The sequence below is a fragment of the Ranitomeya imitator genome, chromosome 1, assembly GCF_032444005.1.
Source record: "Ranitomeya imitator isolate aRanImi1 chromosome 1, aRanImi1.pri, whole genome shotgun sequence".
NCBI classification, from domain to species: Eukaryota; Metazoa; Chordata; class Amphibia; order Anura; family Dendrobatidae; genus Ranitomeya; species Ranitomeya imitator.
Window position 1 is genome coordinate 1,128,582,903 of NC_091282.1, and position 18,065 is coordinate 1,128,600,967.

At 47.0% G+C, this 18,065-nt stretch overlaps 1 protein-coding gene across 4 annotated transcripts in view; it reads right to left on the bottom strand.

Annotated features, from left to right (window-relative positions):
* Positions 1-17,785, bottom strand: part of FIP1L1 (factor interacting with PAPOLA and CPSF1) — a 76,049-nt gene extending 58,264 nt beyond the window's left edge. For all 4 annotated transcript variants that reach the window (XM_069744478.1, XM_069744477.1, XM_069744476.1 and 1 more), the window contains exons 1-9: positions 17,563-17,785; positions 10,950-10,998; positions 10,201-10,258; positions 7,604-7,704; positions 5,993-6,057; positions 4,252-4,359; positions 3,938-4,068; positions 2,713-2,822; positions 1,885-1,981 (exon numbers count right to left, since the gene is read on the bottom strand). In XM_069744478.1, the coding sequence (XP_069600579.1) occupies positions 1,885-1,981; positions 2,713-2,822; positions 3,938-4,068; positions 4,252-4,359; positions 5,993-6,057; positions 7,604-7,704; positions 10,201-10,258; positions 10,950-10,998; positions 17,563-17,749 (906 nt within the window). In that variant the 5' untranslated portion in view covers positions 17,750-17,785. The remainder of the gene's footprint in view (positions 1-1,884; positions 1,982-2,712; positions 2,823-3,937; positions 4,069-4,251; positions 4,360-5,992; positions 6,058-7,603; positions 7,705-10,200; positions 10,259-10,949; positions 10,999-17,562) is intronic.
* Positions 17,786-18,065: the final 280 nt, after the last annotated feature.

Here is an 18,065-nt window from a genome sequence, read left to right on the forward strand (position 1 = left end):
CCCACCGGCATCAGGGGCTTATCTACAGCATTCTGTAATGCTGTAGATAAGCCCCCGATGTATCCTGAAAGATGAGAAAAAGAGGTTATATTATACTCACCCAGGGGCAGTCCGATCCGGGGCCTCCTATCTTCATCAGATGACGTCCTCTTCTGGTCTTCACACTGCAGCTCCGGCGCAGGTGCTGGGCCTCTCTGACCTTTCCCGGCGCCTGCGCACTGCCGTACTTTGATCTGCTATCAACAGGGCAGACAAAGTACGCCTGCGCCGGAGCGTGAATACAAGAAGAGGACGTCATCGTAAGAAGATGGGAGGCCCTGGACCGGACCGCAGCGGGACCGCCCCTGGGTGAGTACAATCTAACGTCTTTTTCTCATCTTTCAGGTTACATCCGGGGCTTATCTACAGCATTATAGAATGCTGTAACATAGTAACATAGTTAGCAAGGCCGAAAATAGACATTTGTCCATCCAGTTCAGCCTATATTCCATCATAATAAATCCCCAGATCTACGTCCTTCTACAGAACCTAATAATTGTATGATACAATATTGTTCTGCTCCAGGAAGACATCCAGGCCTCTCTTGAACCCCTTTTTTTTCAAAGGGCCGCCCTCGGAGAAGATCGTTGTGCTACCCCGCGCGGGGAGCGATTCGGACGGCGGGCCCCCACGCCGAGGTGGGTGGGCGCCCCGCCGTTCGCCCGCGCGGGTCGTCGGACCCCTTCCGTACCACAGTTCGGGTCAAACTCCCCCTCTGCACGGCAGCCACCGTCCTGCGAACGGGAGGCGACTGCCGGCGTGCGCGCCCAAGGACGAGTGCCTGAATCCCGGGGGGGTAAAAGAGGAAGGAGATCGCCCGCCGTAGACCGACGCGGGCTCCAAAGCCCGGGCCGAGCGAGCGGCACCACCTCCCCACCCGTGAGCGCTGAGCCAAATCGATCGGAGGATTTGATGCAGGTGGGCTTAGCTCATCTTCGATTTTGGGGGTGACAGGTTCCCTTTAATGTATAAGCAACATCCGAGCGTTCCTACAGTGTATACTTAAACAACTTACCCAGTTCTGTGTGATGAATGACAAATATATTTTCTCGTTTTATTGACTAAGGAAAGGTAAATACATATTGTACGAATTATAGTGAAGCCAACCCTTTTCATTTTGTAGGTCTATTCATTAATGTAAGAACGCACACACAATGCTCACGCGTCAACTTCTGGTCTGAATACTATTGGCCACGGTGCCAGTGGAATTTGCTTTGTCATTATAAGCCAACACAAGGCACACAACGGCCCTTGTACTTCTAACAGCAAATGTGGTGTAACTCTACAAAGAAAAAGGTCAGTTCACGAGAAACTAAATGAGCAAAAGCTGGAAATCTGCCAGAAGAAACACTTCTGTGGTATCAAAATTCACAAATGCAAGCAGTTCTTTTTTTTTCCCTCTCTAAAGGCATTAACTGTACCACATTTGTAAAATGGAATTTCTCAGGTGGTGGGAAGTTTTTGCGTTATCCAAGTTCCCCGCAGGAAATTGCAATGAATGCAAAAATCAGCCTCTAAGAATCAATTTTTCCTTTTTGCGCAACGTTCTCTGTATCAGTCTAAGACATAAAATGAAGCAGCAGGGTCACTTGCTTCCATAAATCCCAACCCCAATTCTACTGATTATGTCCATCTCTCTATGATGAGAATCATTGCATATCCTATGGATAGTAGATAAAAATCTTCAGTGTGAAAACCTCAAAAATGTATAGAAAAAGGGACAATTTTATTTTCTTGAAAACATTTTTAGTTACACAAATATATATGTGGGTTGATTGTAAAGGATGTCCAAATTCATGGCCTTTGAATTGCTATACGCAAATGTTATAGACCACATACACATACCTGAATATTGCTTTCATTAGCGCCTCGTCGACGGCCTTCAACACGAGTGATTGTGGTGGTTTGTCCGATGACATCAATTGTGCCTGAGAGCTTCCTACTGTAAAAATTTGGATAACAATTGGGTTTTAAAAAAAGTATTCAGTATATAATACTATCACAAATATAAGAACATCCCTGGCTAAAAGGTCCAGTATTAGAAACAATGTCAAATTAATTCCCCCATTCATCACAATGCCAGTAAAAGAATTTACAAATTTATAGTAATAATAATTATTTTATTTCTATAGAGCCAACAATCTACAGCACTTTACATTTTAGAGGGAACTTGTACAGACAATAGACATTACAGCATAACAATAAACACATAGATGAACAGATACCAAGAGGAATGAGGGCCCTGCTCACAAGCTTACAATCCATGAGGAAAAGGGGGGAAACGAGAGGTGGATAGTAACAATTGCTTTCAATTTATGGAGACATCCAATAACATATGGTCTAATATGTGAGGGCTCAGTGATAGCAGGCACTGATGGGCCCAAACCCCTTTAGCCTATTTAAAACTTGGGATTTTATTGGAACTCAAAGTTCAATGGTGGATTTTTTTTTAAGTCTACCTAAAGGCTAGAAGTCTTAACTATAATGATTTGGGCAGGTAAGGCAGAGTCTGAAATATCATTAACTGGATGAGTTAAGTGAAAAGGTAAAGGATTTAAAAAATAAATAAATTCAAATTTTAGTAACAAAAGAAAAAAAAACAAAAACAAAACATCTCTCTCTCTCTAAGTTTTAGGTGGGGGGGTCGTCTTTGCGCCTTTATAAATATCTTACCTTGGAGGTGGAGCACCAGACTTAAACAAAGATGTTGGTGACGTGAACTCTGGTTTGCTTGTCTGTAGGACAGAATCTTTTTCGGGATTGCCAGTTCTGCCCTGCTGTACCTTTTTGATAAAACAATAAGTAAAACAAATGTTTCTGAGCAATGTACACAAAGATTCCTTAGCTGGGCAGAAGCGCCGCCCAGGACAGTGCGACACAGGAAAGGGGGTTACATTGCTTGGGAACAGAGTACTCATTTCCTACAACTGAAGACCTACTCTATCCACATTAGGCAAAACTGTACAAGGCAGTAAAATGGACAAACAGTACGGACCTACAACCAACACAGTGTCCATAAGAACTGCATTCTCAAAGTATGAACATAGCAAATAGAAAGCCTTCATTTAAGCTGAGTAATGTATATAATTGGCTTCAGCAGGATTTCAGCCCCAAAATATTTATATGCACCTGCAGCTCTTGCAAAGACAAGTCCAACAATTCCTTTACACAGACAGTTCTTTCCTCCACTACTGAGAAACCTAAATTTAAATTAATATGCAAATGAGGCTTAAGTGCTTTTGATGCATGGAAGCACTTCCTAAGCTTCTTTCACTCAGGCTTTAATCCCAATCGTGAGCGAACATGTCGTCCCCTATGCACTTGCAGGTCGAATGCCACACTATGTAAATAGCATAGCAGGCCAGCAGTAAAGAGGACATAAATATAGAGAGACACGCTCATATTGGGTCCAATATAACGGAAGCAGAAAGCTTAAAGGGAACCTGTCACCTGAATTTGGCGGGACTGGTTTTGGGTCATATGGGCGGAGTTTTCGGGTGTTTGATTCACCCTTTCCTTACCCGCTGGCTGCATGCTGGCTGCAATATCGGATTGAAGTTCATTCTCTGTCCTCCATAGTACACGCCTGAGCAAGGCAAGATTGCTTTGTGCAGGCATGTACTATGGAGGACAGAGAATGAACTTCAATCCAATATTGCAGCCAGCATGCAGCCAGCGGGTAAGGAAAGGGTGAATCAAACACCCGAAAACTCCACCCATATGACCCAAAACCAGTCCCGCCAAATTCAGGTGACAGAGTCCCTTTAAGAGGATATGGTTCCCTGATACTAAATGGTTGGGGAACCAGTCATAGGGATAAATGCCATAAAATGTTTGTTGCTGGAATGGAATGCCTTTTTAATAATTTATAGAACTGTGTAAAACTTTTTCAAAATACCGTAATTTTATTTGTTATCGATGAGCCGGGAATTGATTCTAAGTTCATCCGAAGTCTCTTCTGTTTTTCACAGTATAATTTCCAGGTATCTTCATTGAATCCATAATTGAAATAGTCAGAGAGATCGGCACCTACATGTTTAACAGAAGAAAAGAAAAAAAAGTGTTCATAGATTTAATCGGTCATAGGTGGCAAAAATCTTAGTGCTTAGAACTAAACATTGGCTGCAGACCATGGCAATATCATTTGGGTCTAAGAAACCCTTTGTTATCAAGCACACTTGTACTCTCATTGTAGCTCGACAGTTACATTACCTGGCTTTCTCCAAGGCTTGTCCTCAAATGAGTCCAAGTCCACCTCCACCAAAGGAACTCCATTAATATTGCCAGGGGCTTCCAAATCCACCCCTTTAACTTTTCCTCCTGCGATAGTAAGAAGGTCAATTAGTAAGACGTCTAGATTTTATGTCCTTTTTATTCAATGGGCAGTAGTTTACATAGAACATGTATAGCTCATCTCACAATGATCAGCTAAGGCGTCTTAAATCATTTTTATTTTAATTTATCATTTTCAAAATGTATGAAATGCAATCCTCAAGCCAAAATCTGTGTGCACACATTCAATCTACATCATTTTGGGATTTTTTTTAATTTTTTTAAATCAGTTATATTTTTATTGATTTTAAAACATTTTACAGGAAAGAAAAACAGGATATCCAAATCAGAACATTGAATCCCATCTCTTCCCTCCCGCCCCCAACAACCCACCCACTCTTTCGAGCACCGGGCGTACTCGACCATGACACAAATTACAGTGCACATCGGAATATAAAGTTCAAAACATCAACATCATGTTTTTTCACATTTTTGTCAGGACCAGCTAACCAATGTGCAGCCCAGGCATAGGCTACTTTCACACATCAGGTTTTTTGCATCAGGCACAATCCGGAGAATGTTGGAAAAACCGGATCCTGCGCAGATTGTGAAAAACTGACGCGGCGGATCAGTTTTTTTTTACGGATCTGGCTAGCACATCTAGATTACTGGATAAAAAAAAAAAAATCTGGAGCATGCCTAGTTTAAAAAAAAACGGGATCCGGCGCCGGAATCCGTCATTTTCTGGACCTGGCACCTTCCGACTCCCATAGGCTTCCATTCTAGCAAACAGCTGGAAGCGCCAGTTTCGGCGCTTCCGCCTTTTTCGCCAGAGACAAAAAACGTTGCTAGGGACCTTTTTTCCAGAAACGGCAGATTTGCCGGATCCCGCGAAAACCGGACGAAACGCAACGTCATCCGGTACGAATACAAGTCTATGGGAAATTTTTTTTTTTTTTTTAAATTTAGCCGGATTTAGCCTGTCAGCGAAAACCTGATGTGTGAAAGTAGCCATAAAAAGTATATTAGAAGGCTCTTTAGCTCAACAATAAACAACAAGGAGAGCAAAGTTTGTCAAAATATGCCCTTCTTTTGGAAGAAACCACTTTTTCAACAAGGATAAGAGATTTCACATGCTTGATGCATTCACTGAAGGATGGAGATGTTTCCCCCACCTCTTCCACACACAGATCATCAACATACCCCAGGATACAAATCAGGGGGTCTTTAGGCAGTATACATTCATAGTTCTATAAGGTTAAGAACCACAATCCAAAAGGTATATAATTGCGGGCAAAACCATAATATGTGAAATATTCCTGCTTCCTCCACAGAACAGAGCACATTTTGGAAGAGATTTACCAAAATCTGTTAACAGCTGCCTTCAGCTACCAATCTACTCGATTTTTTTTTTTAAAGGCCCTAATGAAGCATCAACCTGACAATGACATGGGCGACTAATCACCAGGTTTGTTTTTTGTTTGCTTGCTTCAACAGTTTTGATGAGAAATTTGAGTACAAGAGGATTTTTGACTAGATAATATAGTATTACTGTATTTTTTCCAAACATTACAGTATTTGCACTGGAAAGTGACAGCACATTTTGTGAAGGGCTAAATACAAGCATACAACTGCAGAGCCTGCTTCTGTAGTGTCATGGCGAGGTGAAGACATGGCTTACCAGCAGATCCGTAGACTCTACCTCCAGTTTTAATGTTCAGGTTAACTGGGGTGGTTCCGTAGCTCCTAAAATATTAAATATATACATATTAAGAAAATTAATTGTGCACAAGTATTACAGTATATACTCGAGTATAAGCCGAGATTTTCAGCTTATTTTTTTGGGCTGAAAGTCCCCCTCTCGACTTATACTCGAGTCATACCCAGGGATCGGAGGGGAAGGGGGGAGGGGTGGCTGTCTAATAATACTCACCTACTCCTGGTGCGGTCCCTGCAGGTCCCCGGCTGCCCGGCACACCAGCTTCTTCCTGTACTGAGCGGTCACATGGTATCGCTCATTACAGTAATGAATATGCTGCTCCACCTCCCATAAGGGTGGAGCCGGATATTCATTACTGTAATGAGCGGTAACGGTGACCGCTCAGTACAGGGAGAAGCAGCAGCGCTGGGGAAGCAGGGACACCGCGCCAGGAGCAGGTGAGTATAACGGAGGGGGAGCGCTGCGCGATATTCACCTGCTCCCCGTTCCGGGAGCCACCGCGTCTTCACCAGTGATGCTCAGGTCAGAGGGCGTGGTGACGTGGTTAGTGCGCGCCCTCTGCCTGAACGTCGGTGCAGAAGACGCTGAAGTTCGAGCGGTGCCGGAACGAAGTCAGGTGAATATTGAAAGTGCCGGGGGCCTGAGCGACGGAGAGGTGAGTATGTGATTTTTTTTTATCGCAGCAACAGCAAATGGGGCAAGTGTCTGTATGGAGCATCTTATGGGGCCAAAACGTTTGTTCAGCACTATATGGGGCAAGTGTCTGTATGGGGCCATAATCAAGGTTTGTGCAGCACTATATGGGGAAAATATCTTTATGGAGCATCTTATGGGGCCATAATTAACGTTTGTGCAGGATTATATTGGGCAAATGAGTCTATGGAGCATCTTATGGGGCCATTATTAACCTTTATGCAGGATTATATGGGGCATATTTTAATATGGAGCATCTTATGGGGCCCATCAAACTTTATGGAGCATTATATGGGGCATATTTTAATATGGAGCATTTTATGGGGCCATCATGAACTGTATGGAGCATTATATGGGGCTTCTGATTCAATATAGATATTCAAAAACACTTAACCTACTGATGTCTCAATTAATTTTACTTTAATTGGAATCTATTTTTACTTTTGACATTTACTGGTAGCTGCTGCATTTCCCACCCTAGGCTTATACTCGAGTCATTAAGTTTTCCCAGTTTTTTTGTGGCAAAATTAGGGGGGGGGGGGGGGTCGGCGTATACTTGTGTCGGCTTATACTCGAGTATATACGGTATCTAGTTTTAAATGGATCCTGTAGAAAAGCTATTTACCTGTATATGTAGGGGTAATCTGCAGGTAAATAGTTTGTGGACTGCTTGCTAAAGAAATGGCTACAAATAGAAAATGAAGTTTAATTCCCCCTGCAGCTGCTCGCTTCCAATCTTCATTTTCTCCCAGTAGCCATGGCTCCAGTAAGCTGGCTAGATAGCATTTAAATGCTCTTTATCAGCAAAATGCACCTATATCTGCAGGTTAATTGTGTTTCTGGAGGCGACAGGTTCTCACTAATGCAGCATCTACATACCCATACTGAGGAGCGCCGGTTTTAATATCCCCTATAGTGACATGGACGTCATCGTCATCATCATCACTGTCACTATCACTGTCATCTTCAGCTACTGAAACCTTATACATGAAGAAAAAAAAAATATCATGCAAAAGCTTAAGCATGCTCATACACACATCCCATTGATGAAACATAGTAATAGCAACATATCAGAATTTACAGATTATAATAGACCATGCACATACTAGCCCATATGTTACATGGCTCGTTCAGGGCAATAACAGCTTTTTATACATTTTGGAGGAATTGTGGTCCATTCAGACATGTGTATTTGTGAGGTCTAACAATGTTCACCATTCGGCCTGATTTAATAATAATATCTTTATATAGTGTCAACATATTCCGCAGCGCTTTACAGTTTAACAGTTTCAAACACAACAGTCATAAGTAACAACGTTAACAATACAATATTTAAAGCAAAATAAGACGACCCTACTTGTGAGAGCTTACAATCTACAATGAGGTGGGGGAGATACAAAGTACAGGTGTGTATTTACAATGATGTATTTACAATCATGGTCCAGCCATCTTCAGGGGGTTGGGGATAGATGGGGATAGTGAATGGGCTACACACACAAACAAAATTATTATTATACATTTTTATAGCGTCATTTAAAAATGACTGATTAGTGAACGTGATAGGCCGCTCTGAACAAATGTGTTTTGAGGGAGCGCCTAAAACTATGCAAATTGTAGATGGTCCTAATATCTTGGGGTAGAGCATTCCAGAGGATTGGCGCAGCACGGGAGAAGTATTGGAGTCGGGAGTGGGAGGTACGGATTAGTGCAGAGGTTAGTCGAAAGCCATTTGCAGAGCGCAGCGGTCGGTTAGGCCGATAGACCGAAATGAGGGAGGAGATGTAAGGGGGTGCCGCACTGTGAAGAGCTTTGTGGGTGAGAGCAAGTACTTTAATTGGATCCTATAATGAATTGGCAGCCAGTGTGCGACTGGCGAAGATCGGAAGCGTCCGAGTTCCGATTAGCCAGATAGACGACCCTGGCTGCTGCATTAAGGATGGATTGGAGACGGGAAAATCGAGTGAGGGAGAGGCCAATTAGAAGAGCATTACAGTAGTCCAGGAGGGAGTGGATCAGGGCAACAGTGAGGGTTTTTGTTGTTTCCATGGTGAGAAAGGGGCAGATTCTAGAGATGTTGTTTAGGTGTAAGCAGCACGAGCAGGCAAGAGATTGTATATGGGAAGTAAAGGAGAGATTGGTGTCAAACATAACACCCAGACAGCGTGCCTGCTGCCGGGGTGTTATTATGGTGCCACCGACAGAGAGGGAAATGTCAGATTTAGGGAGGTTAGTAGACGGCGAGAGCAGAAGTAGTTCAGTTTTGGAGAAGTTGAGTTTCAGATAGAGAGCGGACATGCTGTTGGTGACTGCGGACAGACAGTCAGTGGCGTTCTGTAGTACAGCGGGGGGAAGGTCAGGGGATGATGTGTATAGTTGTGTGTCATCAGCATAAAGATGGTACTGAAAGCCAAATCTGCTGATGGCATGTCCAATTGGGGCCGTGTAGAGAGAAGAGAAGGGGGCCAAGGACTGAGCCCTGAGGTACTCCGACAGTGAGAGGAAGAGGGGACGAAGTGGAGCCAGAGAACAGAACACTGAAGGAGCAGTCAGAAAGATAGGAGGAGAACCAGGAGAGAGCAGTGTCCTTAATGCCTAGTGACTGGAGCCTAGAGAGTAGGAGAGGGTGGTCAACAGTGTCGAAAGCTGCAGAAAGGTCAAGAAGTATGAGCAGTGAGTGGTCACCATTACATTTTGCTGTCAGAAGGTCATTGGTCACCTTGAGTGTAGTTTCTGTCGAATGTAGGGGGCGGAAACCGGACTGTGAAGGGTCTAGGACGGAGTGAGTGGAGAGGTAACGGATAAGGCGGGAGTAGATCAGGCGCTCCAAGAGTTTAGAGATGAAGGGGAGGTTGGAGCTTGGTCTGTAGTTGTTTGTGCAGGATGGGTCGAGGGTGGGTTTCTTTCATAATAGAGTAATGATAGAGTGTTTGAAGGAGGATGGGAAAATGCCAGAGGAGAGGGAGAGATTATACATTGTAGTTAGGTGAGTTGTGACGACTGGAGAGAGACTGGAGGAGGTGTGAGGGAATAGGGTCGGTAGTGCAGGTAGTCGAATGAGAAGAAGAAAAGAGCCTGGAGATGACTTCTTCTGTGATGGGATCGAATGCGGAGAGTGAGCCAGGGGAGATGCAGGGAGGGATGGGAGTAACAACTTGGTGGCTGGGAGCAGATTTCCTGACGGATATTATCTATTTTGTCTATAAAGTGGGAGGCCAGGTCATCAGCACAAATGTATGTGATAGGGGCTTGTGCTTTTGGCCTGAGGAGGGAGTGAAAGGTGTCAAAATGTTTCTTGGGGTTGTTGGATAGTGAGATCAGAGTGGTGAAGTAGGTCTGTTTGGTGAGGTGAAGGGCAGAATAAAAGGTTCTTAACATAAATTTGAAGTGTATGATTTTACCACTATCTGACAAGAGCCATTAGATACATGGCTGACATATGTGATGAGAATTCTTCTTTTACTTTTTGTAAAAGTTACCTTTTTGGAGACACCATTCTCCGTAGTCTCTGCTTCAACAACTGGTAAGGGATGTGAGCTGTGGAATAGTGTATGAGAAATTAAAAGGCAATAACTGGCAATGCTACACAGAAAACCTCATCAGCAAACAGGGATACATTGATTCATAAGAACATGCCCCAAAAACAGTTTTTAAAAACAAAACCCCACAACTGCCAGTACACTGTAAAGTTACTGACTGCTGATGAAGCAGCTGGTCACCTGAGATGAAGATGGCAGAATGCCGTTGAAATGCGTAGGGGATTATCGTTCAATAAAGGTCTGCACTTTTTTTTAAAAAATTGCTTCCACCATTTTCAACTCAGCGCTCCTCACCAGACCACGTTTCCTATGGCAGGCATTCTCCCTCCCTGAGGGTGCGTGGCAGGAGCTGCTCTCACAGGTAGATCAGGACCTTCCATCACGTGACCGCAAGGACCTACGGTCACACGACTCCCAGCGTGCACCACGGTCCTTCCAGGCATTGCACAGGGAATACTGAAGCCCTGACTGGCTACCACAGCGGATCACCTTGCCACCACTCGCAGCTATCAGCCATCTACCCCCTTGGACGCACCATCATCCTTCACGAACTCACCGAGGTTATGCAGGGGTGTATAACCTCCTAAGGTTAGTGGCAAAACAGCTTCACCCACAGTCTATTGCTCCACTGGTCTTGCTCATACGCGTCTCTATCCTCTTTTCTTTTGCAAAAAAGTAAGAAGCCTCACCTTGTTATGTCCTCTTCTTCATCATCTGGCCCAGCAGCTTCATTTTCCTCTGCATAAAGACAAAAAAGGACATGTCTCATATCTCAGTAGGATGTATCTCAATGAATGTCTTTTGACAGACACCATCACAGCTTGTCAAAGATCTGACCAGTGTAATCCTTTAAGGGTCTTTCCCATCAGGAAAATGACATGTACATCATTGAGGAGGGATCCTACAGGGACCCCTGCTCCATAAGCCAAGCAGAAGCTCCACTCTGGCAGACTCAGGCTTTCCATGTATATTGTGTTCGACATGAAGTAGTTCTGGTCATGGTAAAATCAAATCTATGATAGCTCTGGAAGAGGTGCCACACTTGTGCATTAGAGGGCCCTACTCTTAGGACCTTCACTATCAACCTAAGCAGAAACCTTCTCTAATAGAGGTTGCCAATTCGAATACAAATCTACGGTACATCATCTTGTAATGTTTGTTTGTGTGAAAAATATTCCTCACAAATCCTCTAAACACACGACAACAAGTGAGCATGTAGTTGTAATGAAGAGGCAAATAAATCCCTGCCAGAGGGTCCACCATTACCTACAGGACCAGAGGACCAGTCACTGTAAAAAAACAACATGCCGATCTGTAATTACCCTGAAATTTGCGATTTTGGAGTCAAGACATCAATACAGTTAAGTACGGCGGCAGCACCTGAGAGACCAGTCTAGTGACCACGGACTATCAGGTCCTGAGAATCGATTCGCGCCATCTCTCTCGTGATCCCAAATTATCTGTTTTGTGACACAACACGAATTTTGCCCCATTGATAAGTAAGCCACTTACAAACCAATTTCTGACTGGTTAGAAATTCTACAAATCTGTGCAAATCTAGCCTCTTAGACGCTGACATTTCTCTGCTGCAGTACATGGCTGGCATAACGTGCACATCTGGCTGTATGAGCAAATCCAAGAGCTTGGCAGTACTGTAAGAGGCTAGGACCCCCATCTACAGCCCTGGACTCTCACCTTGCTATTAGTTAGTTAGTAGTAAGGCCGAAAAAAGACATTCGTCCATCCAGTTCAGCCTATATTCCATCATAATAAATCCCCAGATATATGTCCTTCTACAGAACCTAATAATTGTATGATACAATATTGTTCTGCTCCGGGAAGACATCCAGGCCTCTCTTGAACCCCTCGACTGAGTTCGCCATCACCACCTCCTCAGGCAAGCAATTCCAGATTCTTACTGCCCTAACAGTAAAGAATCCTCTTCTATGTTGGTGGAAAAACCTTTTCTCCTCCAGACGCAAAGAATGCCCCCTTGTGCCCGTCACCTGCCTTGGTATAAACAGATCCTCAGCGAGATATTTTTATTGTCCCCTTATATACTTATACATGGTTATTAGATCGCCCCTCAGTCGTCTTTTTTCTAGACTAAATAATCCTAATTTCGCTAATCTATCTGGGTATTGTAGTTCTCCCATCCCCTTTATTAATTTTGTGGCCCTCCTTTGTACTCTCTCTAGTTCCATTATATCCTTCCTGAGCACCGGTGCCCAAAACTGGACACAGTACTCCATGTGCGGTCTAACTAGGGATTTGTACAGAGGCAGTATAATGCTCTCATCATGTGTATCCAGACCTCTTTTAATGCACCCCATGATCCTGTTTGCCTTGGCAGCTGCTGCCTGGCACTGGCTGCTCCAGGTAAGTTTATCATTAACTAGGATCCCCAAGTCCTTCTCCCTGTCAGATTTACCCAGTGGTTTCCCATTCAGTGTGTAATGGTGATATTGATTCCTTCTTCCCATGTGTATAACCTTACATTTATCATTGTTAAACCTCATCTGCCACCTTTCAGCCCAAGTTTCCAACTTATCCAGATCCATCTGTAGCAGAATACTATCTTCTCTTGTATTAACTGCTTTACATACCAGTAGTTTTGTATCATCTGCAAATATCGATATTTTACTGTGTAAACCTTCTACCAGATCATTAATGAATATGTTGGAGAGAACAGGTCCCAATACCGACCCCTGCGGTACCCCACTGGTCACAGAGACCCAGTTAGATGTATTGAAGACGGTCTTTAGTAATTCACTTAGTCAAAAATGTAAAGGACAAACTTAAGACAATAGGTGACAACTTGCCGCCTGCTGGGACCACTTTCTGCAAGAAGGAAAAGTTCGGCCCCTGCACTGCTGCTATACTGCCAGCAGGAGCACTGAGGATGCAGCGCTCTACTCGTCACCTTCCATAACCAATGGATGGCACGGGCTGTATGTGCAGGAACTTCAGAACCTCAGTCTTGTGTGGTGGCTCCAGCAATCCAGGGTTTAACGGAGAACTTGCAGCCTTGATACAGCCACTTAAGAACAGACATCTATATTTTGCAGTCCATATACAGACCGTCATGCCTGGAGTGACCATGGGGCTTGTGACAAGAACTTACAGCCTGATATACATGTCTGAGGATTTTACTAAAGGTACCGTCACACTAGACGATATCGCTAGCGATCCGTGACGTTGCAGCGTCCTCGCTAGCGATATCGTCCAGTGTGACAGGCAGCAGCGATCAGGCCCCTGCTGTGCTGTCGCTGGTCGGGGAAGAAAGTCCAGAACTTTATTTCGTCGCTGGACTCCCCGCAGACATCGCTGAATCGGCGTGTGTGACACCAATTCAGCGATGTCTTCACTGGTAACCAGGGTAAACATCGGGTAACTAAGCGCAGGGCCGCGCTTAGTAACCCGATGTTTACCCTGGTTACCATCCTAAAAGCAAAAAAAAAACAAACACTACATACTTACCTACAGCTGTCTGTCCTCCAGCGCTGTGCTCTGCACTCCTCCTGTACTGGCTGTGAGCACAGCGGCCGGAAAGCAGAGCGGTGACGTCACCGCTCTGCTTTCCGGCTGACCGACGCTCACAGCCAGTACAGGAGGAGTGCAGAGCACAGCGCTGGAGGACAGACGGCTGTAGGTAAGTATGTAGTGTTTTTTTTTTTTACTTTTAGGATGGTAACCAGGGTAAACATCGGGTTACTAAGCGCGGCCCTGCGCTTAGTTACCCGATGTTTACCCTGGTTACCGGCATCGTTGGTCGCTGGAGAGCAGTCTGTGTGACAGCTCTCCAGCGACGCTGCAGCGATCCGGATCGTTGTCGGTATCGCTGCAGCGTCGCTAAGTGTGACGGTACCTTAAGTAAACAGACAGTGTCATGCTGTTATACTGATTACATTGATTCCTGGGGTGAAGAAATGAGTCTTGTGATTCTTGTATAATCAGTTACAAGTTTTCAGTTTATGACATGTTCGTGCTCCGGGGCTGGACTGTAGGCAGAGTCTGATCTTCCTGCTCACAGGTAAACGTCGGCACTTGCGTTACAGCAGCCCGTTAGCGTATGTGCTTAAAAGGACTCTGTCACCTGAATTTGGCGGGACTGGTTTTGGGTCATATGGGCGGAGTTTTCGGGTGTTTGATTCACCCTTTCCTTACCCTCTGGCTGCATGCTGGCTGCAATATTGGATTGAAGTTCATTCTCTGTCCTCCATAGTACACGCCTGCACAAGGCAAGATTGCTTTGCGCAGGCGTGTACTATGGAGGACAGAGAATGAACTTCAATCCAATATTGCAGCCAGCATGCAGCCAGCGGGTAAGGAAAGGGTGAATCAAACACCCGAAAACTCCGCCCATGTGACCCAAAACCAGTCCCGACAAATTCAGGTGACAGGTTCCCTTTAACAGACTGCTGCTAACGCAGTGTGAACTTAGCCTTAGACTCTGCCTACAGTCCCGCCCCAGCAAACTAGTATATCATTAACTGAACATGTCTAACACTGATTATACAAGAACCACAAAACGGATTTCTTCACCCCAGATAAAATTTTAACCAGTATAACAGCGGCAACCTGACAGTGCCTGTAGTTTACTTTGCAAAATTCTGATGACAGGTTCGCTTTAAGCGTGGTTCAGAATATCAGTGATCAGTCCGGGCATTACAGTCTGTCTGCAGACCATGAGGTACACATGTAGGAGACCAGCTTTTCAGGGGGTTTTCACACAATGGACATTAATCATGTATTCACAGAATAGGTGATAAATGTCTTATCTGCAGAATGGGGCTGAGACCTGATACTAGTGATGTGTCACTTACTGGCAGGGCTGCGGCATCGGTATAAAATGGACAGACTCCTAAAATATATAATACATTGGGTACAAAAGTTCAGGATGTGAAGTAAATGTTTTCATAAGAATTTGGGAAAATTATGAAATGTCCTATGTCTGTTCTGTTCCTGATCTGAGGATCTCAGCTTTTGCTGGAGATGAATCTGTGCTGCACTTTATGCACATGCTCAGTAGTGAGGCAGAGCTGTGGGGTCGGAGTCGTAGAGACAGAGGTTTGGCTTACTGACTCCACAGCCCTACTTACTGGGCTGCTTGCTGCAGTTCTGATAAAATCCCTATTATATCTGCTGCAGATCTATCAGTTCTCAGAGCCCTGTATAACCCAACCACATCACTGATTGGTGGATTTCTGTGTACTCTGTGCATAGGCAGAAAGCAGCCATCAGTGGTGGGAGGTGGAGCTACACATAGCTCAGAAATAAAGACTACTACCTGGCAGTAATCTCCTGCTGATACAACACAGACTTTTATTGAACTAAAAACAAGCAGGCAAGTAAGTGACATCACTGGAATCAGGGTATCTGCCCATACAATATGCTGCTCTCACATTATGTGTAATAAACCCTTTAAAGGGATTTTCTGGTTTCAGATAACCCGTCCCCTAGCTGCAGTTTAAAAATTAAAGAAAAAAAAACCTGCCCTTTTCTGATACTGGTATTTTTTAATGTCTGCAATGATGCAGTCACATCGACAGCGCTGCAGCTAATCAGTGAGCTCAGCGACCACGACAGGACCCCGCGTCCGACACGACCTCGAGCACGACCCCGCATCCGACCGCGACAACAGGATCCCGAGTCCGACAACAGGATCCCGAGTCCGACCCGACAGCAGGACCCCGCGTCCGACCACCACGACAGGCCCCCGTGCACGACCGCGACGACAGGATCCCGCGCACGACAGGACCCCACGTCCGACCCGACAGCAGGATCCCGCATCCCACCGCGACAACGGGATCCCGAGTCCGACCCGACAGCAGGACCCCGCGCACGACTGCGACAACGGGACCCCGCAACCGACCACCACGACAGGACCCCGCGCACGACTGCGACCCCACGTCCGACCCGACAGCAGGACCCTGCATCCGACCGCGACGACACACCTGACGGCAGGACCCCGCGTCCGACCACCATGGCAGGACCCCGCGTCCGACCACCATGGCAGGACCCCGCGTCCGACCACCATGGCAGGACCCCGCGTCCGACCACCATGGCAGGACCCCGCGTCCGACCACCATGGCAGGACCCCGCGTCCGACCACCATGGCAGGACCCCGCGTCCGACCACCATGGCAGGACCCCGCGTCCGACCACCATGGCAGGACCCCGCGTCCGACCACCATGGCAGGACCCCGCGTCCGACCACCATGGCAGGACCCCGCGTCCGACCACCATGGCAGGACCCCGCGTCCGACCACCATGGCAGGACCCCGCGTCCGACCACCATGGCAGGACCCCGCGTCCGACCACCATGGCAGGACCCCGCGTCCGACCACCATGGCAGGACCCCGCGTCCGACCACCATGGCAGGACCCCGCGTCCGACCACCATGGCAGGACCCCGCGTCCGACCACCATGGCAGGACCCCGCGTCCGACCACCATGGCAGGACCCCGCGTCCGACCACCATGGCAGGACCCCGCGTCCGACCACCATGGCAGGACCCCGCGTCCGACCACCATGGCAGGACCCCGCGTCCGACCACCATGGCAGGACCCCGCGTCCGACCACCATGGCAGGACCCCGCGTCCGACCACCATGGCAGGACCCCGCGTCCGACCACCATGGCAGGACCCCGCGTCCGACCACCATGGCAGGACCCCGCGTCCGACCACCATGGCAGGACCCCGCGTCCGACCACCATGGCAGGACCCCGCGTCCGACCACCATGGCAGGACCCCGCGTCCGACCACCATGGCAGGACCCCGCGTCCGACCACCATGGCAGGACCCCGCGTCCGACCACCATGGCAGGACCCCCCGTCCGACCACCATGACAGGACCCCCCGTCCGACCACCATGACAGGACCCCCCGTCCGACCACCATGACAGGACCCCGCGTCCGACCACCATGACAGGACCCCCCGTCCGACCACCATGACAGGACCCCGCGTCCGACCACCATGACAGGACCCCCCGTCCGACCACCATGACAGGACCCCGCGCCCAACCCGCAGAGGTGAGTAAAATACAGTTCACTTTTATGAAACAAGTTGCAGCTCAGGGACAGGAGCTTTCTGAAACCGGACTACCCCATTCAGCCCCAGGAGAACACATGGAGACATCATGGGGCAGAGATCTTATAAACTTCCTGAGGAAATCTCCTGTGAGGTCCTGGCAGTGAGAAATGGCCGATAACAATGGGCTGAAGTACACAATGAGCTGGGCCAGCAGTGAGGGCACACAGGACCCGCCACCCGCGGCGCAGGCCACACTCCGCACGCAGCGTACCCCCATACAGCCACTCTTCCTCCTCGTCCCCGCCTCCTCCGCCCGCAGTCACGGTGGTAGCGGCAGGTGTGGCTGTGCTCTCTGCTGTCGGGGAGGAGGACGACGTAGGAGCAGCGGGCGAGCTGGAGTCGCTGATCTCCGGCGTAACCACCATCACCTCCTGCACCTCTCCGCCGGCGGCGGACATCTTTCCTGGGGAGAGAGGGAAAACAAGCTATCGCGAGAACCTACGGCCTCCAGTCACGAGCAATCCCCGGAACCATTCTCAGCCAATGGATAGCAGGCATTCAGGACACGTGACTGGTTTCTGCGGCCATGTTTGATTCGGGCTCAGTTTGCCAGTAGTAAAGCTTATCCTAACGTTTATTAGGTTCTTTCTTCCAGATCGCGGCCATTTAATGACTGAAGAAACATATTAATGTGACTTTATGAGTATTTGTATTATAGTGTGTCAATCATTGCTCAAAACTGATAGTATGATGCTGTGTAATAATAATATTTTC